A 25,468-nucleotide genomic window follows, 5' to 3' on the forward strand; every position below is an offset into this window, starting at 1 on the left:
TCCCTCCTTATTATCCAACATATTCGCTTATCCAACATTCTGCTGGCCCGTTTATGTTGGATAAGTAAGACTCTACTGTACTAAAATAATGTATAAATATATAGCATCCCAACTTCGCGGATTTTCACTTACTGCGGGTGGTCCTGGAACATAACCCCCACGATAAGTGACGGAACACTGTATTTTAGTTCAATCTTTCTACAATTCTTCTTAGGCGATCCCTCGTAGTTCGAGGATGATGGTCTTCCAGTAATTTTTCTTGGAAGATGCCTGTGCGTGATTTTTTTGAATGTGTGGAGGTCGGTGCACGGCCGGTCAACACACAGTCTTCACAGAGTGAGGTTCCAGCAGTGGTGTGAATACACAACGACAGTGGCTCCTCAGTCTGTTGCAGCCTTCTTCCACCTTCACAGCAATTGTAACATAATAATAAATAATAATAATCAAACTTTATTTATATCCCGCCACCATCTCCCCGTGGGGACTCGGGGCGGCTTACATGGGGCAGAGGCCCAAACAACATAGAACAAAACATAGGCAACATAATACAAATCACACTATAAAAAGATAAAACAGTAATACAATATATCAATTAAAACAAAAATACAGGATAAAAAATTGCATTTAAAACACATAAATGGTAAAATCGTAATAAAAACGGGATAGATTATTAAAAACCCTCTGGGGCTGATTAATTAATGACTGTATCTCCAAAGGCCTGCCGAAACATCCAAGTCTTCAGTTGTTTCCTGAAGGAAGGTAGAGAGGGAGCCAACCTCATCTCCCTGGGGAGGGAGTTCCAGAGTCGGGGAGCCACGGCCGAGAAGGCCCTCTCTCTCGTCCCCACCAAATGCAGTTGTGAGGAGGGCGGAAGTGAGAGGAGGGCCTTCCCAGAAGATCTCAGCGAATGGGTGGGTTCATAGGGGACGACGCGGTCACGAAGACAGGCAGGTCCCGAACCGTAATAATAATAATAATAATAATACTTTATTTATACCCCGCCACCATCTCCCCAACGGGGACTCGGGGCGGCTTACATGGGGCCATGCCTAGAGCAAAACAATATAACAAGTATAAATACAACATAACATAGAGCAATTAAACAATACAATAAGTAATAATATACAATATATACTACAACGCAAATCAAAGAAACAGTAAAAACAGGGCCGGCCACATGAATACAAAGATACAAACTCGGGTGAGAAAGATAAAGGGAATGGAGACCACGGGGAGCAGGGACATACGAAACCGTACCATGTTATCCTCCGCCTGCTCCGCCGTTGAGATCTTAGGGTCTTCGGATTGTTCTTGGTCTGGATCCTCCCCTGTGGCCACTCCTGGGAGTTCATGACTCCGGTGGTTGTGCCCGCAGGTTCACTGGAACACGCAAGCCCCCTCACCATGACAAGGTGACAATCCATCGAGGGGGCTTTCTACAATACATCACATGTGATGAAATGTCCCAACTTTGAGCCCGCATTTCCAAAATTTGCAAGAGTTGCTTTTCTACGTGTTAGAATGACACTCTGAGGTCAATTAACACCATTCTCTCCAGGGTGAATTCTATGAAGTCTATGTATTATGTTATTTCTTGAAAAGCTCTGACCACATTCCTTGCATTTTTACGGTTTCTCTACACTGTGAGTCCTTTGATGCAAACGTAGAGCTCCACTCAGAGAAAAGCTCTGTCCACACTCCAGGCATGTATAGGGTTTCTCCCCAGTGTGAGTGCTTTGATGTGAACGTAGGCCTGAACTACGAGTGAAGGTCTGTCCACACTCCAGACATGTATAGGGGTTCTCCCCAGTGTGAGAGTTTTGATGTCTACGTAGATTTGAACTATGAGTGAAGCTCTGTCCACACTCCAGGCATTTATAGGGTTTCTCCCCAGTGTGAGTTCTTTGATGCGAACGTAGGCCTGAACTGTGAGTGAAGGTCTGTCCACACTCCATACATGTATAGGGTTTCTCCCCAGTGTGAGTGCTTTGATGTGAACGTAGGCCTGAACTACGAGTGAAGGTCTGTCCACACTCCAGACATGTATAGGGTTTCTCCCCAGTGTGAGTTCTTTGATGCGAACGTAGGCCTGAACTGTGAGTGAAGCTCTGCCCACACTCCAGGCATTTATAGGGTTTCTCTCCAGTGTGAGTCCACTGATGTGAACGTAGTCCTGAACTCTGAGTGAAGCTCTGTCCACACTCCAGACATTCAAAGGGTTTCTCCCCAGTGTGAGTCCTTTGATGTAAACGTAGACCTGAACTACGAGCGAAGCTCTGTCCACACTCCAGACATTCAAAGGGTTTCTCCCCAGTGTGAGTCCTTTGATGTGAACGAAGGCCTGAACTACGAGCGAAGGTCTGTCCACACTCCAGGCATTTATAGGGTTTTTCCCCAGTGTGAGTTCTTTGATGTGAACGTAGATGTGAACTATGAGTGAAGCTCTGTCCACACTCCAGACATTCAAAGGGTTTCTCCCCAGTGTGAGTCCTTTCATGCCGTAGCAGATGGCTCCTCCAACTGAAGCTCTTTCCACACTCAAGACATGTAAAGGGTTTCTCCTCCATGTTGACAGTTATGTATATGATTGACTGCGTTACAGACATGTGAATGTTCCCTTTTTCTTTCTGATCAAAATTGAGTTTCACAAGATTGGCACCTAGAGAGGATTTCTTCTTCCCGCAGGATTTCTTTCATTATTGCCCTTTGGTTTCCAAATTCCTAAATCTATACTAGATACTGATAATTTCTTTTCATGCCTGTGGTGACTTCATAGGGTCTTCATTTCCCTGATCAAGAAAAAAGAAGCAAAAGGTTAAACATGAAGCTGCAAACTTCCTTTATTTCCAAGATTATCCTCTTTTCCGTTCATGGCTCATGTTGAAAATGGAACCACCAAGAAATGGAGATATGAAGGGCCTCAAGGACACACAGAAACAAACAAAGGTGATCACCGATTTATGAACAATAAGGGATGGATTCAGAAGGAGAGAAGAAAAGAAGGGAGGGAGGATGAAAATGAGTGATTGATGGAAGGAAAGAGGGATGGATGGAAGAAAAAGGGATCTTCGTACAATACTAAAGAGCCACATTGATTTTTTTTTTGCTTGACCTAAACACGGCTAAAGAAACAAAAGGCAGACAGTCAGACAGACCATAGACGGGGCTTCATTCACTCTGAATAAAGGGTTTCCATGAATTACCAGAATAAGTTAAATATTAAGAGGCACAATGATCCCTTTCCTGATGATTTCATGAATGTCTAGATTCCCTTTCAGGCCACAAGGGATCCCAGGTCCGTCTCCTGTGCATCCCACATTAGACCCCTGCTGCCACCACATTTCCTACATCTCTCAAAGGAACCCCAAATTCCCAAAGACGTTGCCTTCCTGCCTGGCAAATTCAACACCCCATTTAGGCATGCTGAGATGCTCACAGAACTGGTCTCGCCTGGACTAAGTCCCCGTTGGGCTGTTCACTCCCTTGGTTGAGCCGCAGGACGGCATGCAAATTCACAGGCACAGCGCAGTCGGGAAATCCTCCTTCCTGCCCAACCCTTTCCACCCTGTCCATTTCCGCCTCTATTTCCTGCCCTCTGTTGTGGGGAAAGGCTTTTCAGCAGGTGAAGGCTGGGTTCTGGTCTTTGGCTGGGTTCTGCGGTCTTTGGATACAGGTGAACTACAACTCCCAAAATCAAGGCCCATTCCCACAAACCCTTGTAGTATGTTCAGTTGGTCATGAGGCTTCTCTGTGCAAAGTGTGGTCCTGGTCCATTGTCAGTGGGGGTCACTTTTTCTCTGGATGCAGGTGAACTATAAGTCCCTTTCCCCCCCAACTAGTCCAATATGTTCTATTAGTTATGATGGCTCTGTGTGTCAGGTGTGGTCCTGGTCCATCATTGGTGGGGTTTGATTGCAGGTGAACTATAAATCCCAGTACCTACTACTCCCAAATGCCTGGGCCAATTCCCCTCAAAACCCACCAAATGTGGGCACATCAGGTATGCATGGCAAGTTAGGTCCAGGCCCATCATTATTTGGGTTCATAGCGTTCTAGATGTAGGTGAACTACAACTCCTCTACATTCCCCAGCAGGAGTCACAGCAGTGCTCTGACTTGATGCAAGACGAACTACAACTTCCACCATGTGCAGTCAATCTCCAAACTTGCCTCTTTCTGATTGAAAACATCCACAAAGTCTCTGTATTCAGGTGGCAATAGCTGTGGGTCTATTTCACCTGCTTCATCTCCCTCGTCCTCCTCTTCTGCAATTTTGCTTATCTCCCATTGCGTCTGCTGTTCTTTAAATGCTAGGCTCTTTCCTCTCCAATCTACTTCAGGATTTGCCTGTTCGAGCCATGGTATCCCTAATATTACGTGGTATGTGGCAATAGGGGCTATCACAAAGGATATTCTTCCTTCCCATTTGCCTATTTTACATGGGACCCCCCGTATTTCCTTTGTAGATACTTCCCCAGCAGCAACTGATCCATCTAGCTGCGAAAATGCAATTGGGGAGTCAAGCGCCATCTGCTGGCATTTCAGCGCTCCTGCTAGTTCCGGAGTTATAATGTTTCTAGAACAACCACAATCCACGAATGCCTTGCAGGTGGCCCGATTCTCTAGCCCCGAGATGCAGATTGGCACTACTATCATGCGTTTGTCCCGACTCACCAGTTTTTCCGAAGATTCAGGGGCTTGCACCTCCTCCTCCGCACGCCTCCCGGTTGCTGGCTTGGGTTTTGAGGGTTTTGGCGGCTCCCCCTTCCGTGCCCAACAATCTGCTGCTCGATGGCCCGTCTTCCCACACACAAAGCATCCCTGTTTAGGTTTGTTGTCGTCTCCTCTGGAGGGAATCCCCGGCCTCCCTCCGGACCTTTCCTGCTTCCTCGTTTCTCCTCGGCCTCTCGCCACCGGTCTTTGCTGGCCGCCGCTGCCTCTGAAACGCTTCACTTGGGCCAGGGTGGATTCAACGCGCCCCGCTAGTTGAATCCATCCCTGGAGCGTCTCGGGGTCATCTCTGTGCGCTGCCCAGCTGAAAACCTCGGGGCGTAGTCCCTCTTTAAATATTTCCACTTTGGTCACTTCAGACCACTCTGGTACCCTTTCCGCGAGGTGGAGGAACTCCTCTGCGTACTCGGGCACCGTTTTGTCCCTCTGCTTTATTCCTTTAAGCTGGTCTCGAGCCCTCAGTTGCTCTAGCCGGTCTCTGAACCGGTTTTCCAGCGCGGCGAGGAAGCGGGGCACTGACCTCAGGCATGGGTCGCGTCTGGCATGTAGTTGCACGTACCAGCTCGCAGCTCCTCTCTTTAGTGTGTTGCCGATGGCTCGAACCCTGCTTGCTTCGGAGGGGAATGTGTGTGCATTGTCTTCCATGTATCCTCTGATGCTAATTAGAAAAAAGTTCAATTCAGCTGATTCCCCTCCGTATTCTAGTTTGAGATCTTCCCTCCTTGGCATCCATTCTGCGGCCCGTTGATGCTGTCTAGGAGGCATGGGGAAGGGTTGCATCGGGTTACCTTGGGCGGCCCCTCTGAACACGCCGCGCCCCACTCCGGTGGTCATTCTGCGCGGCTCCCGAAATTCTGCCGCCGCTGTCGGCCCTTCCACCCATCCGCACACGGGTCTCGCTGTAGCCCCCGCATCTCGTCTTCCCTCGTCGTACAGCACATTCTCCTCCTCTTCCTGGATCTCTTGCTCCTCTCCGCCTTCGTCTGCTAATCCACTGGACCCGATCCCTGGCCCCAGTGGTCTTTCCACCCCGACGCCCATCCGGGGGGTTGGGAGCTCTGTTGGAGATGGCGGCCTCAGAGTTCCCAGAGCCCGCTGGCGCTCCACTTCGCGCGCCATTCTGTCTCGGAACTCCAGCTCCTGCCAATATTCCTCGTCTCCCTCGCCCCTCGCCGCCACGGGACTCTGCGTTGACGCTCGCTGGCCCCTCTGGCTCCAATCTCCTTCTTTACTTGGCTCTCTCTCGGCGCCATATCGGATGGGCTCCTTTTGGAGATTCTCTTCCAATAGCGGCACCAACCTCCCCACGGTTTCCGACAGCCTGGATAAATTTGTTTCCAGGATGGATAACCGCAGGGCCACGGTCTCCGGCATGCTTCCTCCAGATCCCCAACTGGTTTCTGCAGCCGCAGAGACGCCTCTTCCTCCCCTGGGAATCCTCTGGGTCACGCCGTCCGGCCTGGGGTACCCCGTAGAGGAAGCTATGGCTTGCAGCGTCTCTTCTCCCAACGGCCGGGCCCCTTGCAAAGGCCTCCCTGCTCCATTTGGGCTTTGATCTCCTTCTCCACTCATTATCACTTCACTGCGAATTCCGCAGGAGGGTGAGAACTGGATTCTCGACTTATTTTTTTTTTTTTTTAAAGATTACTGCTCTCAAATCCAATCTTTATTGAAGAATACATGACTTTGGAAAAGTCGAGAATGACCTAATGTTTACATACACTCAATTATATCACTTCTGATGCAACGTAATATCACACGTAAATATCATCATCAAACTCCACCCTCTGGATCACATTACTACCATTCCCACACACTACATCAATAATAATTGTTTACACTTTCAACCCTGAGTTCCCAGGCTCGTTTATCTTCTCCCGCCAGGTGCTTGCAGGGCTATCTATGTTATGAAGCCAGATTCAGGGCTTGGAAATTCAGCCCTGGGATTTGGCTCCATGACATACTCTCTTAGATCTTTATTTTCTATGAGCTCCGAGGACTCCGGTCATATATCAACATTCCAGGGTTTCTAGGCCGCGTTTGAAATGGCGGCACCACGCTCAACCCAATTCGTTCTTCCTTCTACTTCTCCTCCTTCTCTACCTAGTTGCTACTACTGATGTCTTTGTCAGGTCCTCTCTGTGCCCTGAGATGTCTTATAAGTAGCTATGCAACTAAGGTAAGTTAGAGAATTGGGGAGCAGATTGAAAGTCCAAGTTTGAGGAATCTCACCACGGAGCTCAACAGGAACCCTCCACCTCCTCGGCGCCATCTTTGCCCATGTTGTTGTTGTCAGTTTGTTCGTTGTGGCTAATTTGCAGGTCTTCATAAGCCATTGTTTTTGCTTTGGAATAAAACATTCCTTCCATCCCTGTGTACAATCAATTCTTACTTTAGTATCTCGCCGTAACTACCCATACTTTTATTCTAATTGATCATCCAACATTCTCAACATATAAAACTCTAGTTTCATTTAACCTTGTTTCCTTCCAGAATGGAACGTATTTTAGTTCAATCTTTCTACAATACACAACATGTGATGAAATGTCCCAACTTTGAGCTTGCATTTCCAAAATTTGCAAGAGTTGCTTTTGTACATGTTAGAATGACACTCTGGTGTCAATTAACACCATTCTTTCCAGGGTGAATTCTATGATGTGTATGTATAACCTTATTCCATGAAAAGCTCTGTGCACACACCATGGATTTCTACGGTTTCTCCCCAGTGTGAGTCCTTTGATGTCTACGTAAGCCTGAACTATGAGCGAAGCTCTGTCCACACTCCAGGCAGTTATAGGGTTTCTCCCCAGTGTGAGTCCTTTGATGTGAATGTAAAGTTCCACTCTGAGCAAAGCTTTGTCTACACTCCGGGCATTTATAAGGTTTCTCCCCACTGTGAGTCCTTTGATGTGAATGTAAACTTCCACTCTGAGCAAAGCTCTGTCCACACTCCAGGCATGTATAGGGTTTCTCCACAGTGTGAGTCCTTTGATGTCTACGTAGGCCTGAACTCTGAGTGAAGCTCTGTCCACACTCCAGGCATGTATAGAGTTTCTCTCCAGTGTGAGTCCTTTGATGTCTACGTAGGCCTGAACCATGAGTGACGCTCTGTCCACACTCCAAGCATTTATATTGTTTCTCCCCAGTGTGAGTCCTTTGATGTGAACATAGGCCTGAACTCTGAGTGAAACTCTGTCCACACTCCAAACATTCAAAGGGTTTCTCCCCAGTGTGAGTTCTTTGATGTGAACGTAGGCCTGAACTCTGAGTGAAACTCTGTCCACACTCCAGACATTCAAAGGGTTTCTCCCCAGTGTGAGTCCTTTGATGTGAACGTAGGCCAGAACTCTGAGTGAAACTCTGTCCACACTCCAGACATTCAAAGGGTTTCTCCCCAGTGTGAGTCCTTTGATGTGAACGTAGGCCTGAACTCTGAGTGAAACTCTGTCCACACTCCAGACATTCAAAGGGTTTCTCCCCAGTGTGAGTCCTTTGATGTGAACGTAGGCCTGAACTCTGAGTGAAACTCTGTCCACACTCCAGGCATTCAAAGGGTTTCTCCCCAGTGTGAGTCCTTTCATGCCGTAGCAGATAGCTCCTCCAGTTGAAGCTCTTTCCACACTCAAAGGGTTTCTCCTCCATGTTGACAGTTATGTATATGATTGACTGCGTTACAGACATGTGAGTGTTACCTTTTTCTTTTTAATCAAAATTGAGTTCCACAAGATTGGCACCTAGAGAGGATTTCTTCTTCCCCCAGGATTTCTTTCATTATTGCCCTTTGATTTCCAAATTCCTCAATCTCCAATAGATATTTTCTTTTTATGCCTGTGGTGACTTCATAGGGTCTTCATTTCCCTGATCAAGAAAGAAGAAGCAAAAGGTTAAACATGACGCTGCAAACTTCCTTTATTTCCAAGATGATCCTCTTTTCCATTCATGGCTCATGTTGAAAATGGAAACACCAAGAAATGAAGATATAAAGGGTCTCAAGGACACACAGAAACAAGGCAAAGGTTATCACAGATTGATGGACAATAAGGGATGGATTCAGAAGGAGAGAAGAAAAGAAGGGAGGGAGGATGAAAGTGAGTGATTGATGGAAGGAAAGAGGGATGGATGGAAGAAAAAGGGACTTTCGTACAATAGTAAAGAGCCACATTGATTTTTTTGGCTTGACCTAAACATGGCTAAAGAAACAAAAGGCAGACAGTCAGACAGGCCAGAGACGGGGCATCATTCACTCTGAATAAAGGGTTTCCATGAATTACCAGAATAAGTTAAATATTAAGAGGCACAATGATCCCTTTATTGATGATTTCATAAATGTCTAGATTCCCTTTCAGGCCACAAGGGATCCCACGTCCGTTTCCTGTGCATCCCACATTAGACCCCTGCTGCCACCAAATTTCCTACATCTCTCAAAGTAACCCCAAATACCCAAAGACATTGACTTCCTGCCTGGCAAATTCAACACCCCATTTAGGCATGCTGAGATGTCCACAGAACTGGTCTCGCCTGAACTAAGTCCCCGTTGGGCTGTTCACTCCCTTGGTTGAGCCGCAGGACGGCATGCAAATTCACAGGCACAGATCAGTCGGGAAACCCTCCTTCCTGCCCAGCCCTTTCCACCCCTGTCCATTTCCGCCTCTATTTCCTGCCCTCTGTTGTGGGGAAAGGCTTTTCAGCAGGTGAAGGCTGGGTTCTGGTCTTTGGCTGGGTTCTGCGGTCTTTGGATACAGGTGAACTACAACTCCCAAAATCAAGGCCCATTCCCACAAACCCTTGTAGTATGTTCAGTTGGTCATGAGGCTTCTCTGTGCAAAGTGTGGTCCTGGTCCATTGTCAGTGGGGGTCACTTTTTCTCTGGATGCAGGTGAACTATAAGTCCCTTTTCCCCAAACTTGTCCAATATGTTCTATTAGTTATGGGGGCTCTGGGTGCCAAGTGTGGTCCTGGTCCATCACTGGTGGGGTTTGATTGCAGGTGAACTATAAATCCCAGTACCTACTACTCCCAAATGCCTGGGCCAATTCCCCTCAAAACCCACCAAATGTGGGCACATCAGGTATGCATGGCAAGTTAGGTCCAGGCCCATCATAGCGTTCATAGCGTTCTAGCTGTAGGTGAACTACAACTCCTTTAAATTCCCCAGTAGGGGTCACAGCAGTGCTCTGACTTGATGCAAGACGAACTACAACTTCCACCATGTGCAGTCAATCCCCAAACTCCTCCAATAAGTTTAGTTCCTTCTGAGTTCTGCTGTGTTTGTTATGCAGACAGATTTGAAAGGGAAGGGCAGTAGGCGGGGTCATGCAAATTCCACAGCAATGGAGAACCCTGGGATGCCTGCCTGTGGTGGAAGAAAAAGCAAAATCTAGGATGAAATTGTCCCCAAATGAAAGCATTCCTTGGGCAGTGGGCCGTAGTGTTTGGGAAGGACATTGGCAGGGGTTGGGCTGCATGTTCATTGAGCTCGCTGTAACCGCAATGTCAGTGGAAAAGAGTGACTTGCTGGCTTCTCAGCACTGGGAACTGTAGCCTGTCTGTGGAGGCAAGAGGCTGTCTGTGTGAGCGGACACCCGTGCCACATACACACATACGGGTTTTCACTTTTATTATGGACTAGCTTGGGGACCCAGCGGTGCCCAGGTTCTTTGAGAAAGGCATTGTTTTCCTGTGTTCCAAGTTTAGTCTAGGTCCAGGATCAGCGGGGTTCAGTGGGTGCAGGTGAACTACAACTCCCATATGGAAGTCCATCATCCATCCCACTCCAAACAGCGCCAGGATGTATAGTAGGTCATGGGGACTATGTGTGTCATGCCTGTTAGAGTGAGTAGGCCGAAGCCTGTTGGTGGTAGTTTTTTGCCTCAGTGAGGGAGGCAAAAAAAGTACCATCAGCCTAGGGGAAAAAAACTCAGGAGGTGGGTAAGGTGGTGGTGGTGGGGGGAGTAAAAGTTTTCATAAAGAGACCCAAAACCATCCTTAAAAGGAAAGATTAAAAATATAGTCATTATTGAAGTGCTCATTCATTGGAGGTGAACTATAAATCTCACTACCTACTACTCCCCAACTTCCAGGCCAATTCCCCTCCAAACACACCAGTAGTCAAATCTGGGCATATCGGGTCTGCATGGCAAGTTTGGCCCAGACACATCATTGTTTGGGTTCATAGCATTCTGGGTGTAGGTGAAGTACAACTCCTCTAAATCCCCCAGTAGAAGTCACAGTGCTCTGACTTGATGTGGGGTGAACTATAAATTTCACCATGTGCAGTTAATCCCCAAACTCCTCCAGTAAGTTTAGCTGCAGCTCAGTCCTTCTCTGTTGGTTATGCAGAGAGATTTGAAAGGGAAGGGCAGTGGGCGGGGCCATGCAAATTCCACAGGAGAACCCTGGGATGCCTGCCTGTGGTGGAAGAAAAAGTAAAATCTAGGATGAAATGGTCCCCAAATGAAAGCATTCCTTGGGTGGTGGGCCGTAGTGTTTGGGAAGGACATTGGTAGGGGCTGGGCCACATGTTCATGGCGTTCGCTGTAACCGTAACGTCAGTGCAAAGAGGTGACTTGCTGGATTCTCAGGCCTGGGAAGTATAGCCTGTTTGTGGAGGCCAGAGGCTGTCTGTGTGAGCGGACAACCGTGCCACATACACACATACAGGTTTTCGCTTTTATTATGGATTTAGATTTAGATAGATAGATTTAGATTAGATTAGATTTAGATTAATTAGATAGATTAGATTTAGATAGATTTAGATTAGATTTAGATAGATTTAGATTAGATTTAGATAGATTTAGATTAAATTTAGATTAGATTTCACTTCACTTTATTTCTTAATTAGTCGCTCTCCACCAGAGTGCTCCGAGCGACTTACAATTTAAAATATCATTCAACATAAAAACATTCAACCTAAAAACATTCATCAGTGACTATTTGGCAAATTAGATCTGATTTACTTAAATGCACAACCAAACAGCCAAGTCTTGAGCGCTTTTCCAAAAGGTCGCAACTCCGACATTCCTCTAATATATGGAGGCAATGAGTTCCACAGAATTGGAGCATAGATCGAAAAGGCTCTACGCCTTGTAGCTTCCAGGCGTACCTCCCTAGGGCCCGGTAGATATAGATATATACCGTGTTTCCCCGAAAATAAGACAGTGTCTTATATTAATTTTTGCTCCCAAAGATGCTCTAGGTCTTATTTTCAGGGGATGTCTTATTTTTCCATGAAGAAGAATTCACATTTATTGTTGAACAAAAAAATGAACATTTATTATATACTGTACAGTAGTTGTCATCACAAATCAGCATAACCAGAGAAACTGTAAATCCTATCAAGAATTTCTTGTTACTACCATTATTTCCATGTACAACTGGTATCAATCCTGCATGCTCTGATGTTTTGTTCGGCAGGCGCTGGGCATGCTTCCAAACAAAAACTTTACTAGGTCTTACTTTCGGGGGAGGCCTTATATTTAGCAATTCAGCAAAATTTCTACTAGGTCTTATTTTTCGGGGATGTCTTATTTTCGGGGAAACAGGGTAGATACAGATGCTACCTTATAATAATCTGGACCAAAAATTTTAAAAATGGCAGATTATATTAAACATGGACTGTAATGGAAATAAAGAGTCAGAATAAATAAAACTAAATGGTATAAACCATAAAAAGGGTTAGGTCTCCCAAATACTAAATTATATGATCATGCCAATCAAATAAGGTTCGTAGTGGAAGGATTAGCGAAGCAAGGAAAACTGGAAGGGCCAGAACAGTGGTTCTCAACCTGGAGTCCCTCCCCAGGTGTGTTTGGCCTACAACTCCCAGAAATCCCAGCCAGTTCAGTTTACCAGCTGTTAGGATTTCTGGGACTGGAAGGCCAAAAACATCTGGGGAGGGACCCCAGGTTGAGAACCACTGGGCTAGAAGAAGAGGATAAGAAATTAGAGTGGAAACCAGAGTGTATTTTAATAGAAAATAAAGGAAAGTCTAAAAAGAATTGGTATAATGAACAGAGTAACCCCCTTATATAATCCCACTCCCGCAACCCCACCAGTATTCAAATTTGAGCACTTCGGGTATTGCCAAATGTGGTCCAGTGAATGAAAAGATATCTTGCATATCAGATTGTCAGGACCTGACCACCCAGCATTCACACTAAGCTGACCTGTTCTCATCCTGCCAGAGCAATTCAAATGGAGATAGCCTAAATGATAAGGGCCATCTGGCTGGGAGGATTGATTTGTGGACTGCTGTGGCCTCTGAGCCTGGGAAAGAACTATTGACAGATAGGTGTGAATGTGGAAGGGGGGTCGGGGGGAAGTAGTAGTTTGATATGCTGAGGTCTGGGCGGATCTCTGTCAGTAGTAGCTTCGCTTTCATCTTGGCAAGAAGGATTTCAATAAAGTGTATCCACGGAATACCTGTGTGAGCCTGCTTTGTGTCCTACACCTTCCAAGGACTGACATTACGATTCACAACAGTAGCAAAATGACAGTTACGAAGGAGCAACGAAAATAATGTTATGGTTGGGGGTCACCACAACATGAGGAACTACTATATTAAGGAGTCACGGCATCAGGAAGGTTGAGAACCACTGGCTGAAAGAGAAGTGGGGTCTGTTGAGCCTCCAGAAATGAAGAGGAGGGGGTTGGAGAGGAGCCACATGCAAACATCGGAAAGGAGGCCCCAAGGAAGAGGGAGGGGGCTTCCTTTCTGCTGCCCTGGAGACGAGGCCTCAGCGGAGCCGTGGGTTCCAAGGACAGGGAAGGAGATCCACCCGAACCTCAGGAAGGGCTGCTCAGTGGTGGGAGGTTCCTCCTTTGGAGGTTCTGAAACAGTGGCTGGGTGGCCATCTGTCGGGGCTGCTTTTGTGGTGCTTCTCCTGCCTGCCTGCCTGCCTGGCGGAAAGAAAGGAGGGGGCCGGGCAGGGTGGCCCTTCTGTGGGTTCCTCCCCACTCTGGGATCCTCTGGTTCCCCTTGGGAGGGGCTGGTTGCATGCTGCAAGTTGGGCTCTGTGGATGACCCAGGAAGGAATCCCACTGGAGCATTGCCGCACACCAAGGTATTTGGGAGTCACCCTGGACTCTGACCTATAAGAAGCACTGCTTGGCTATCAAGCAACAAGGGGGCGCTGGAAATAACATCGTATGACAGCTGACTGGCACACCCTGGGGATCACAACCAGGCGTGGTGAAGACATCTGCCCTTGCGTTTGGCTACTCTGTGGCTGAGTACGCATGCCACATGAGGTCATGAGTTCGAGGCCAGCCCGTGGCGGGGTGAGCACCCATCAATTAAAAATAAAAAAATAGCCCCTGCTCGTTGCTGACCTAGCAACCCGAAAGATAGTTGCATCTATCAAGTAGGAGATAAGGTACCACTTATAAAGTGGGGAGGCAAGATTAACTAATTTACGACCTGGAATGAGGAAGTGCCGTCAGAGTGGATGATGAAGCAGCTGCTCCCCCCTGTGGCCAGAATCAAACATCCCCTCAGAAGAAGGTTAACTTGCCTCTGCGTCTGTCTGTCTCAGTCTCTGTTTGATGTGTTTATGGGCATTGAATGTTTGCCCTATGTGTGTTATAATGTGATCCGCCCTGAGTCCCCTTCGGGGTGAGAAAGAAGGGCGGAATATAAATACTGTAAATAAATAAATGCCCAGCGTGGAACACATCCCACAATGTTAAAACAGCGGATGTGCCCCTTAAGGAGACATGCCACATTATGACAGGGTGTGTACTGCTGGAGAAATTATACTGTTTAGCATTGCACCACCTGACATCCGCCGGGAATTAGCTGCCAGTAATGAAAAGACTAAGGCTGTGACAACTCCGGCCCATCCCCAGTTCAGCTATCAGGCAGCATGCCAAGGCCTTAAATCAAGACACAGCTTCCTAAGATCTACAGAGATACTCACAAGAAGACCTCAGCAAGCCAGAGTCCAAAAGTGGCAGGACTGAGACCAGATGAGAGTCTTCCCCCTGGGCACTCAGAAGACAGAGCGGCTCAGAAGACGCTGAACAGACCTGGCACCACGAGATGCAGATATATTTGGAGAGGAGCCCCGTGTGGACATGGGGAAGGAGGCCCCGAGGGAGGGGGAGGGGAGTCCTTCCTGCAGGGAAGGGGTCGGTGGGAGTGGGCCTTGGCTCTGGGGTGGGAGTGAGAGTGACCCCCACCGACCACGGACCGGGACCGGACTTGGCCCAGAGAAGCCCCTTGACCCACTGAAGGCCCTGCAGGGGTCCCTGGGAATGGGCCTTGGTTTTGGGAGTTGCAGTTCACCTGCAGCCAGAAAGGAGGGAACCCGGATGAGGTCAGGTCTGGACCAGGCTTGGCAGACAGGCCCAATATGGTCAGCTGTGCAGGCAGGCCTGGTTCAATAGTAATAATAATAATAATAATAATAATAATAATAATAATAATAATAATGAGGCCACCCTGCTGGGATCTGCGCGCATCATCCGAAATTACATCACACAGTCCTAGACCCTTGGGAAGTGCTCGACTTGGGATTTTGTGAAACGAAATCCAGCAGATCTATCTTGTTTGCTGTGTCATAATAAAGTAATAATAATAATAATAATAATAATAATAGATCTCTATTTACATCCCTCTCTTTTCTCTCAGGGGACCCAAAGCGGCTGACAAGGTATTGAAATCCCATAAACAACAGAGCAGATGGACAATGTAAACACAACGGGAGAGACAGATGAAGGGACACAACTGGAGCAGACCTTCAGGCCGTGAGGCGTCCCGTGGAGACCCGTCTTGGGAGGAGGGCATCCTGGGAGTTGTAGTCCTCCCTCCCTCCCTCCCTCCTCCGAGAGCCCCGAAGGCAGCCGGGGACGGGCCAGGCCTCACGGACTCCCTCCCGCGGCCTTCCTTCCCTCACGCCCCGAAGCAGGCCGGGCCCCTCCGCCTCCCCCCCGGGCACCCCAGGCGAGCCTCCCTCCGTCTCCCCACAGACCTCTCTCTCTCTCTGTCTCTGTCTCGGCCTCTCCGTCCTCTTCCCTCCGCCGCCTGCCTTCCTTCCGCCTCAGAAACACAGACCAGGCCTCAGGAGAAGCGAGGCGCCGCCATCTTCCCCCTCTTCGTCCTCCTCCTTCCCCGGAGCCCGCCCCCGCCCCTCCCATTGGCTGAGCCCGGGACGCCCCGCCCACCGGAGGACCCCCATTGGCTACGTGCCGCTCCCCCTCCTTTGATTGACGGGCGAGAGAGAGAGAGAGAGAGAGAGAGAGAGAGGAGGCGCAGGAGGGAGGGCGAGGCATCTCTCTCTCTCTCTCTCTCTCTCTCTCTCTCTCCCCGGGGCCAAGGCCAGCCCCCCCCCGTCCACCCCCCCCCCCGCCAGGATTATTTATTGATGTGTTTATTTATTTAGAGGTTTATTTATTTATTACTAGCTGTGCGTTGCTGTGGCGTTGTCTGGTGGTGTTGGTGAGAAATTTGAGTTAGTGGTGGTATTGAATGTCTGTTGTATGGTTGTCTTGATGTTTAGTATGTACAGCTTCTGCTGGCCCGTTTAGCTTGGATGAGACTCTACTGTATTTGGTTGTTTGTGTCATGTGAAAGTGGTGGGAGTAGAGGGGGTCTTTGTCGCTGTGTAGTATTGTATAGTATGCATACGTTGTCCAAGTGTTGTGAATGGTTAGATTGTGTCTTGGTGCATAGTAGAAAGGGTTGGGGTGGACGGCCGTTAGGGGTGTCTCCAAATTATTGGATGGTATAGTTCTATGATGATTATTATTATTATTGTTGCTGTTATCATCATGATTATTATCTTTATTATCATCATTATGATTATATAGTGGGTGGATGGCCATCTGTCAGGAGTGTTTGGATTGTGTCCTCCTGTGTGGTAGAAGGAAGTTTTACTGGATGATTCTTAGGGGTCTCTGCAAACCTTAGGATTGTATGATGATGTTGTTGTTATTATTATTATTATTATTATTATTGAAAGGCTGGGTGGCCATCTGTTGGGAGTGCTTGAATTGTGTCCTGCTGTCAGGACCCAGGCTGCAGAGCACCAATAACCATGCACACAGGCCAGAATCTATCTAATATCTTTATTAAGGAAATATATAAAGTTAATAAAAACAAGTGTAGAATATAGTTCAGAAGTAGACCTTTCAGGAAAGGTCAAATATAGTCCAGGAAAACAATGTCCAATATGAGATATTAAAGTCCAAAGTTGTAATCCAATAACCGAAACACACACTTTGCCAAGCAAAGTGAGGGGAAATGACAAGGTCCTTTAGTCCATGGAACTTGATGCAAGGCTGGAGAGCAAACTAGATTCTTGGCAAACAAGGCTTGATTCAAGGCAACAAGAAGCGAGGAACAAGAACAGGGTCCGTGGCGAAATCCATGGTGAGGTCCGGGGAACAAGGCAGGGCTGGAACGAGAGCAAGGCCCTGGAAACTGAAGTAGCGCAGTCCACACACAATCTACTCCCGAAGCTGACGAATTGACTCCACCAGGATTTCTTTGTGGGCAAACACCTATATAGGATCTTGTTTTCCCGCCAAAGAACACTTTCTCTGGGGAACAAGAAACGAAACCTATTCTGTGTCCAGATGCAGGACTCCTTAAACTTTCCCAAGGGAAACAGACTTAATCATCTAATTGTCTGGCAGCAATCCTGGCGCTCCTGCGAGTCGCCTCCCGAGCGCTTCTATCTTGATTATAATAAAGGCGGCGAGAAAATGGGGGAGATTTCTGCTCAAGGCTTGTTTGGCTGACTTCTTGTGGGCAAACATCTTGCAGCTGCAAGGGCTCCAAATCCGGCAGAAACGGTGGGAAACCCAAGTTTTCCTCTTCATCTGTCACAACAGTACTAGGAATGGGACTACATGGCCCATGAGTCATCACACCTGCATGGCAGATCGTGGGAGGTGTTAGCTGGCCCTGACTGTTTAGTGTCTGGCATTCCCGTGTTTTAAGAGTGTTGTTTTTTATTTGGTGTTGTGATTTTAAGCTTGTTAAAATATTAGGAGTCAGATTGTGTTGATTGTCATGGTTCATAGCATATATTTAAAATATTGAGTATTAAAATGGGTTGGATATTGTATAAGTTTGGATAAGGTTGTATAGTGGAGATAAATGATTCGGGTGATGGGCGGGCGCTAGGACCCAGGGGAAAGCTTTTCCCCATTGCTTGCCTTTCCTCTTGCCGGCGGCCATTATGCTTTCTCTTTCCCTCCCTCCCGGCATGGCTCCTGATGGTGCGTTGTGGGTTCTGGCCATGTGGAGGTGCGTGACGTGATATGTTGTTGTTTCAACCTTAAGGCGTGGATGATGGGTTGTGTTGTCAAATTTCGAGGTTGGGGGGGCCTTTACTTTTGTTGTTTTGCTCGGTGCCGCGATTCCATCACCCTTTTATATATATAGATTTATTTATTTCCATCCTTTCTATGCCGCCCTTCTCACCCGAAGGGACTCAGGGCAGCTCACAATCTGGCAAAATTCAATGCCGTATATAGTACAAAAAATAAAACATAGGCAATTAAAGCAATTGGTTTAGCATAGTACAATAAATACATTTAAAACAGTACAATAACAACCATCAGCTCTGGGTGATTTTGCTTTTTTAAAGTTTCCTATTACCTCATCGATTTCCTGATATGAAATAACCTTTTGTAAAAAATGTTTGTCCTCTTCTCCCAATTTTTCTCGGACCCAGTCATCGCATTGCAAATTATTTTCACCTTTATATAATTTCTGGTAGAAATCAGCAAATGTATCTGTTACAATCCAGGCAGCGAGAGCACCGAAAACCAACACTGAGGCCAATAATCTTTTAATATCTTTATTAAACCAAATAACAGTCTGTAAAGATGTGTGAGGGAAGAATCTTTTTGATCCCACCGCTGCCACCAATTTGTACAGATGTGTGACAGGAATGGAATCCTCTTGATCCCACCACACACACAGATACCACCAATTATAAAGATGTCTTATGGATGATGATTTTAATTAATTATTTATTTAATTATCTTCTTCGCTGCCACCAATGGAGGAGATGTCGGCAGATGGCACTGGTTCTTTTTATACCTTCTTTGTTTATTTTACCTCAGATGTTGATATCGCTCAACTTGGTATATAATTGTGACAGAGACTTAGATGGAATTAAATCAAACAAGTTTATTGCTTGTACAAAGCTTGATGGTTTCTTATAACTTTTTAAAGGCACTTAGCTTAATGGTTACAAACAGATATGAGGTGTTCAAACTTTCAAAATACTTCTTCCTCTCAGCTAAACTAAAACCTGATCCTCCTGGATCTACTGGGATTAACTTTCCCTAAACCACAGCCTCTGACCCTAAACAAGTCCCCTAACTTGCTTAGTCTGGCCTAATAGAGGTCTGTCCTTCTGGTTCCCTTCAGTCTTGAAACCAGACTGCTCCCTGTGATTTAAAATCACAGACTGTCTAAAATAAATCCTTTTATTTTAGACCTGACTCAAATTCTTTTGAGTCACCCTGATCCTCCACATGAGAATCAGTCTTCTTCCTGCGACTAAAAATCACAGACTGAAACTGGGTTTTAAAACATTCCCCCTTTCCTTTCCAAATGGCGGTTGGCTCCGTCCCCGTTGTCATAGCAGCCGGTTCTTCAATGCTGGTATTAACAGCTCTAATACTCACCATTTTAAATTAACTAAACCTGACTGTTTAAACAAATCAAATAAACATGTCATCATTAAACAAAATAAAATCATACACTTCTTTACACAGTCCAAAAATGAATTGGTGGAGAAGTTGAGCAAGCAAAAGCCCTTTAAGAAAAGGTATAAGATAGTCCAGAAATGTCAAGGAATATGTCCAGTATTAGAGTCCAGAGTCCAGGTACCGAAACACACTCAAACCAAAACAGGGTTTGAGTGGGGAGTCAATCCAGCAGGCAAGAAACACAAACAGGGTTCAAACATTCATGAAAGTTCTTAGAAGCAAGGCAGAAACTTGAGAGCGTAGAAACAAAACTTGGCACATGAAACGAGAGAGAAGTAGACTCAATCCCAGTCTACTCGCGAGTAACAGCAACTGCTGACCGCTCGAGCCAAGAGGCTGGGAACTGGAGGCGACGAAGCTTCTTAACGTTGGGTAACGTTGACACCACGGGGAAACTACTGTGAGCAAGGCTTTTATTGAGGTGCAAAGTCTTCCCCCCAAGGGACCTTCCTCTCCTAAGTTCCCAAGGGAAAGGCTTCTAGCAAGAGTCTCCACGCTCAGCCAAGCGGGCACTCCTCCTCAGCGATGGTTTCTGAGATCTTTGCTTGTTTAGATAGCGTCTTCTGTTGAAGGACACGGATTCTGGAGAGCTTAGGACAGGGGTCCCCAAACTTTTTAAACAGGGGACCAGTTCACAATCCTTCCGACCGTTGGAGGGCCAGACTATAGTTGGCCACCGAGCAATAATAATAACAACAACAACAACAACAGCAATAATAATAATAATAGAGGGTTGTAAGAGACCCCTTGGGCGATTGAGTCCAATCCCCTTCTGTCTTTGTGCACCGAAAACACAAGCAAAGCACCCCTGACAGATGGCCACCCAGCCTCAATGTTTAATAATAATAATAATAATAATAATAATAATAATAATAATAATAATAAAGAGGGTTGTAAGAGACTCCTTGGGCCATTGAGTCCAATCCCCTTCTGCCTTTGTGCACCAAAAGCACAAGCAAAGCACCCCTGACAGATGGCCACCCAGCCTCAATGTTTAATAATAATAATAATAATAATAATAATAATAATAATAATAATAATAAAGAGGGTTGTAAGAGACCCCTTGGGCCATTGAGTCCAATCCCCTTCTGCCTTTGTGCACCGAAAACACAAGCAAAGCACCCCTGGGAGATGGCCACCCAATAATAATAATAATAATAATAATAATAATAATAATAATAATAATAATAATAATGGTTGTAAGAGAAGAAGAGACCCCTTGGGTCATTTAGCCCAACCCCCTTCTGCCCTTGTGCCGTGGGGGCCGGATAAATGGCTTCGATGGGCCGCATCCGGCCCCCGGGCCTTAGTTTGGGGACCCTTGGCTTAGGACATCTGGCAAGGGAGTAGTTTTCCTGCCTCTTCTAACACAACTAGTAGTATCTCTACATCACAACAGCAGGCATGGGCCAACTTGGGCCCCCCCTCTCCCTCTCTCCAGGCGTTTTGGACTTCAACTCCCACAACTCCCACAAGCCTCAAGACCCTTCCTTTTCCCCTCAGCCACTTAAGCAAGGAAAGGGCCTGAGGCTGTTAGGAACGGCGGGAGTTGAAGTCCAAAACACCTGGAGGGAGGGCCCAAGTTGGCCCATGCCTGTGTTACACAAAGCAGAGCCCCGAAGGAGCCTTGGATCAGCAATTGAAAGGGGAAATGAAGTGAAAGGGTTCAAAGGGACTTGGAAGGGGCCCCAGCAGAAAGTCAAGAAGAAGAAGAGGAGGAGGAGGAAGAGGAGGAAGTTGAATAAATAAAACTGAACAATTCAAACTTATTTTGAAAACAACTATTTACTTTTCCTCCTCCTCTCTCGACACACAAGGACTGAAATGGCTCCGCTGGTCACTGTGGGTTGTTGCTGGTTGCTTTCCTGTGTTCGCTAAGCTCCGTCGAGTAGGTGGAGCGAGTTTCCAGCCATTTTGGCATAGTTTGTTTTAATCCGGATTATTTCCCAGGATAATCATAGAATCATAGAATCATAGAATCATAGAATCATAGAATCATAGAATAGTAGAGTTGGAAGAGACCACACGGGCCATCCAGTCCAACCCCCTGCTAAGAAGCAGGAAATCGCATTCAAAGCACCCCCGACAGATGGCCATCCAGCCTCTGCTTAAAAGCCTCCAAGGAAGGAGCCTCCACCACGGCCCCGGGGAGAGAGTTCCACTGCCGAACAGCCCTCACAGTGAGGAAGTTCTTCCTGATGTTCAGTTGGAATCTCCTTTCCTGTAGTTTGAAGCCATTGTTCTGTGTCCTAGTCTGCAGGGCAGCAGAAAACAAGCTCCCTCCCTCCTCCCTTTGACTTCCCTTCACGTATTTGTACATGGCTATCATGTCTCCTCTCAGCCTTCTCTTCTGCAGGCTAAACATGCCCAGTTCTTTAAGCCGCTCCTCATAGGGCTTGTTCTCCAGACCCTTAATCATTTTAGTCGCCCTCCTCTGGACGCTTTCCAGCTTGTCAACATCTCCCTTCAACTGCGGTACCCAAAATTGGACACAGTGTGATTCCAGGTGTGGCCTGACCAAGGCAGAATAGAATGAGGGGGAGCATAACTTCCCTGGATCTAGACGCTATTCCCCTATTGATGCAGGACAGAATCCCATTGGCTTTTTTAGCAGCCGCATCACATTGTTGGCTCATGTTCACCTTCCTCCCCACAAGGACTCCAAGGTCTTTTTCGCACACACTGCTGTCAAGCCAGGCCTCGTCCCCCATTCTGTCTCTTTGATTTCCATTTTTTCTGCCGAAGTGAAGTATCTTGCATTTGTCCCTGTTGAACTTCATTTTGTGAGTTTCGGCCCATCTCTCTAGTCTGTCAAGATCGTTTTGAATTCTGCTCCTGTCTTCTGGAGTGTTGGCTCTCCCTCCCAGTTTGGTGTCGTCTGCAAACTTGATGATCGTGCCTTCTAACCCTTCGTCTAAGTCGTTAATAAAGATGTTGAACAGAACCGGGCCCAGGACGGAGCCCTGCTTTTGGCACTCCACTTGTCACTTCTTTCCATGATGAAGACGACGCATTGGTGAGAATCACCCTTTGGGTTCGTTCGCTTAGCCAATTACAGATCCACCTCACCGTAGTTTTGTCTAGCCCACATTTTACTAGTTTGTTTGCCAGAAGGTCGTGGGGGACTTTGTCGAAGGCCTTACTGAAATCCAGGTTACGCTACATCCACGGCATTCCCTGTATCGACCCAACTCGTAACTCTATCGAAAAAAGAGATCAGATTAGTCTGGCATGACTTGTTTTTGGTAAATCCGTGTTGACTATTAGCAATGACCGCATTTGTTTCTAAGTGTTCGCAGACCACTTCCTTGATGATCTTTTCCAGAATCTTGCCTGGTATTGATGTGAGGCTGACCGGACGGTAATTGTTTGGGTCGTTCTTTTTTCCCTTCTTGAAGATAAATAGGGACCACATTCGCCCTCCTCCAATCTGCTGGGACTTCTCCCGTTCTCCAAGAACTCTCGAAGGAAGAGGAAAGAGAATAGGCCCTGCCAGTCTGATAAATATTCTGATGATTGACAGAGAACCTCAGTAGACAGAGGTTATGGCTATCTTTAAATGGTGCTTGCTTTAAGTATTTAAATGGTTTCATTTTGAGGGGGGGTCGTAGGATAAACTGCCAAAGAGAAAAGGAGGAGGCGAAAGAAATATGTGTTTATTACGAAACAGGCCGTCTGGTTTCCATTTGAGAGCAGGACCTGGGAAAACAGGAAACAGGGACCAGATGTTTCCAGTAAACTCCCTGGCAAGAAGATTAGGTTGTTTCCAAGAAGAGAGAAGTGGGAAACAGGAAAGTTACGAAATAATAATACCATATTTGTAATAGGAAGTAGCTATGCTTGCATGCGTGGACACCTCGTGTAATGCTATGTCACCCAATCAATTGTTGCATGTACAGGAAGATGTATCCAATGAGAAGTTGGTTGATGTAATTGATGTAATCGTCAGGCTATAAAAAGCCCCTTTAATTGCCAAAGGGCGCGGCAGTGTTTTCTAATAATAATAATAATAATAATAATAATAAAACTTTATTTATACCCCGCCACCATCTCCCCAATGGGGACTCAGGGCGGCTAACATGGGGCCATGCCCAGAGCAATACAACATAATAAAATATAGAAACAACATATCATAACACCATTTAAAATACAATAAATAATAATAAACAGAACATCAAGAAATCAAAAAAACAATAAAGCAAGGGCAGGCCGCGTGAACACAGAGATAAAACCCGGAGTGAGAGGGACAGAGGGGTACTCCACTATGGGCAGGGACATTTGGAAGGGGTAAACTAGAGGATAGATGTTCGGAGGGGAGTAATACGGAGATCTATGACAGAAATTACTCACCGAAAGCACAGCGGAAGAGCCATGTTTTCAATTCTTTCCTAAAAGCTAACAGAGTGGGAGCTTGCCTTATTTCAGTAGGCAGTGAGTTCCACAGTCGGGGGCCACAGCAGAGAAGGCCCTCTCCCTTGTACTTACAAGGCGAGCCTGGGATATAGGCAATGGTGATAACAGGGCCTCCCCGGATGATCGCAAAGAACGGGCAGGTTTATGGAAGGAGATACGGTCACGGAGGTAGGTGGGTCCCAAACCGTTCAGGGCTTTATAGATGACTAGCTGTGCCCGGCCACGCGTTGCTGTGGCGAAGTATGGTGGGATGGGAAATAAAGTATTGAGGAATTGGTGGTAGTTAAGGTCAAGGGTCCCTGTTACCAGGTGAGTGTACAGCGGAATCAGCAGCGTCCAGTTAACACCATGTGCAAAAGACTCAGACCAGGCAGAGGAATTGAATGAACAAAAGGAAACTTTACTTGTTGAGTTGAAGTCAAATAAACAGTTCAGCAATCATACAATGTCCATGTAGTTGCATAGGATCAATAACTAATCAATCAGCATTCAAAATATATCCATATATAAACTGCTACTTGACTGTAGCTATTAGAGAGCCTGTCTTTTTCTGTGGTCTCCCAGCAAGCTCAAATTCCAACTGTCAAATCCAGCCATCTGCCATCAAACCGATACATTGTTGTTTTAGGTGTGGCTTATCTCTCTGCAAAGCTGAGCTCTTTTGCAGAGATCTCCTGCAAACATCTTTGCAAGGATTTCTTTACACACACACATAGCAATTTGGCGCAATAGTCCCCTGGGCTGAGTGGGTTGCTAGGAGACCAAGTGAGCGGAGCTTAGCCTTCTAACTGGCAGCAATTGGATAAAAACAATTATTCTTCTCCCTCTAATTAGGACTTTTTCTTTTCTTTTTGTTGTATCAACCTAGAGGCATGGATGAGGGGTTGTGCTGTCAATTTCCAAGGTTGTGGGGTGTTTACTTTCGTTGTTTTGTCCGCTGCCGTGATGCCATCACTCTTTTATATATATAGATGGTCTGCACCTTGAATTGGGACCGGAAGATGAACGGCAGCCAGTGGAGCTCCTTAAACAAGGGAGTGGATCTCTCCCTGTAATTTGCCCCTGTTATTAATCTGGCAGCCGAGCGTTGGACCAATTGTAATTTCCGGGCCGTCTTCAAGGGAAGCCCCACGTAGAGTGCATTACAGTAGTCCAGTCTAGAGGTAACTAAGGCATGGACCACCGTGGTCAAGTCAGACTTCACGAGGTATGGTCGCAGTTGGCGCACAAGTTTGAGTTGTGCAAAGGCCCTCCCGGCCACCGCCGACACCTGTGCTTCAAGCGTCAGCGCTGAATCGCTATGCCAGGGGTCCCCAAACTAAGGCCCGGGGGCCGGATGCGGCCCTCCAAGGTCATTTACCTGGCCCCCGCCCTCAGTTTTATAATATAATATTTTATATCTGTTTTAATAATATAATATATTGTATATACATATAATATTGATAATAATCTTATGTTATACAATATAATACTAATAGTAATACCATATAATAATATTAATTATATGTTATATATTACATATTTTATAATAGTATAGAGGTATAGTTCAATATAGTAATATATAATGCTCATATTGTGTTATGCTAATAATATAA

The 25,468-nt window shown here is 46.4% G+C and overlaps 2 protein-coding genes across 3 annotated transcripts in view; both read right to left on the reverse strand.

Moving 5' to 3' along the window:
* Positions 1-432: 432 nt before the first annotated feature.
* LOC134294685 (zinc finger protein 180-like) lies at positions 433-15,846 on the reverse strand. The gene is made up of 2 exons (XM_062966278.1): positions 15,701-15,846; positions 433-2,789 (listed from the first exon to the last, which is right to left on the reverse strand). Exon 2 carries the CDS (start codon positions 2,604-2,606, stop codon positions 1,626-1,628), a length of 981 nt encoding a protein of 326 aa, XP_062822348.1. The 5' UTR covers positions 2,607-2,789; positions 15,701-15,846; the 3' UTR covers positions 433-1,625.
* LOC134294686 (zinc finger protein 180-like) overlaps positions 7,132-25,468 on the reverse strand; it is a 110,344-nt gene continuing 92,007 nt past the window's right edge. The window contains exon 2 of one of the 2 annotated variants that reach the window (XM_062966279.1): positions 7,132-8,588. In XM_062966279.1, the coding sequence (XP_062822349.1) occupies positions 7,440-8,411 (972 nt within the window). In that variant the 5' untranslated portion in view covers positions 8,412-8,588 and the 3' untranslated portion in view covers positions 7,132-7,439. The remainder of the gene's footprint in view (positions 8,589-25,468) is intronic. The other variant, XM_062966280.1, reaches the window with a different exon arrangement.

This window comes from Anolis carolinensis, unplaced genomic scaffold (assembly GCF_035594765.1).
Source record: "Anolis carolinensis isolate JA03-04 unplaced genomic scaffold, rAnoCar3.1.pri scaffold_18, whole genome shotgun sequence".
NCBI classification, from domain to species: Eukaryota; Metazoa; Chordata; class Lepidosauria; order Squamata; family Dactyloidae; genus Anolis; species Anolis carolinensis.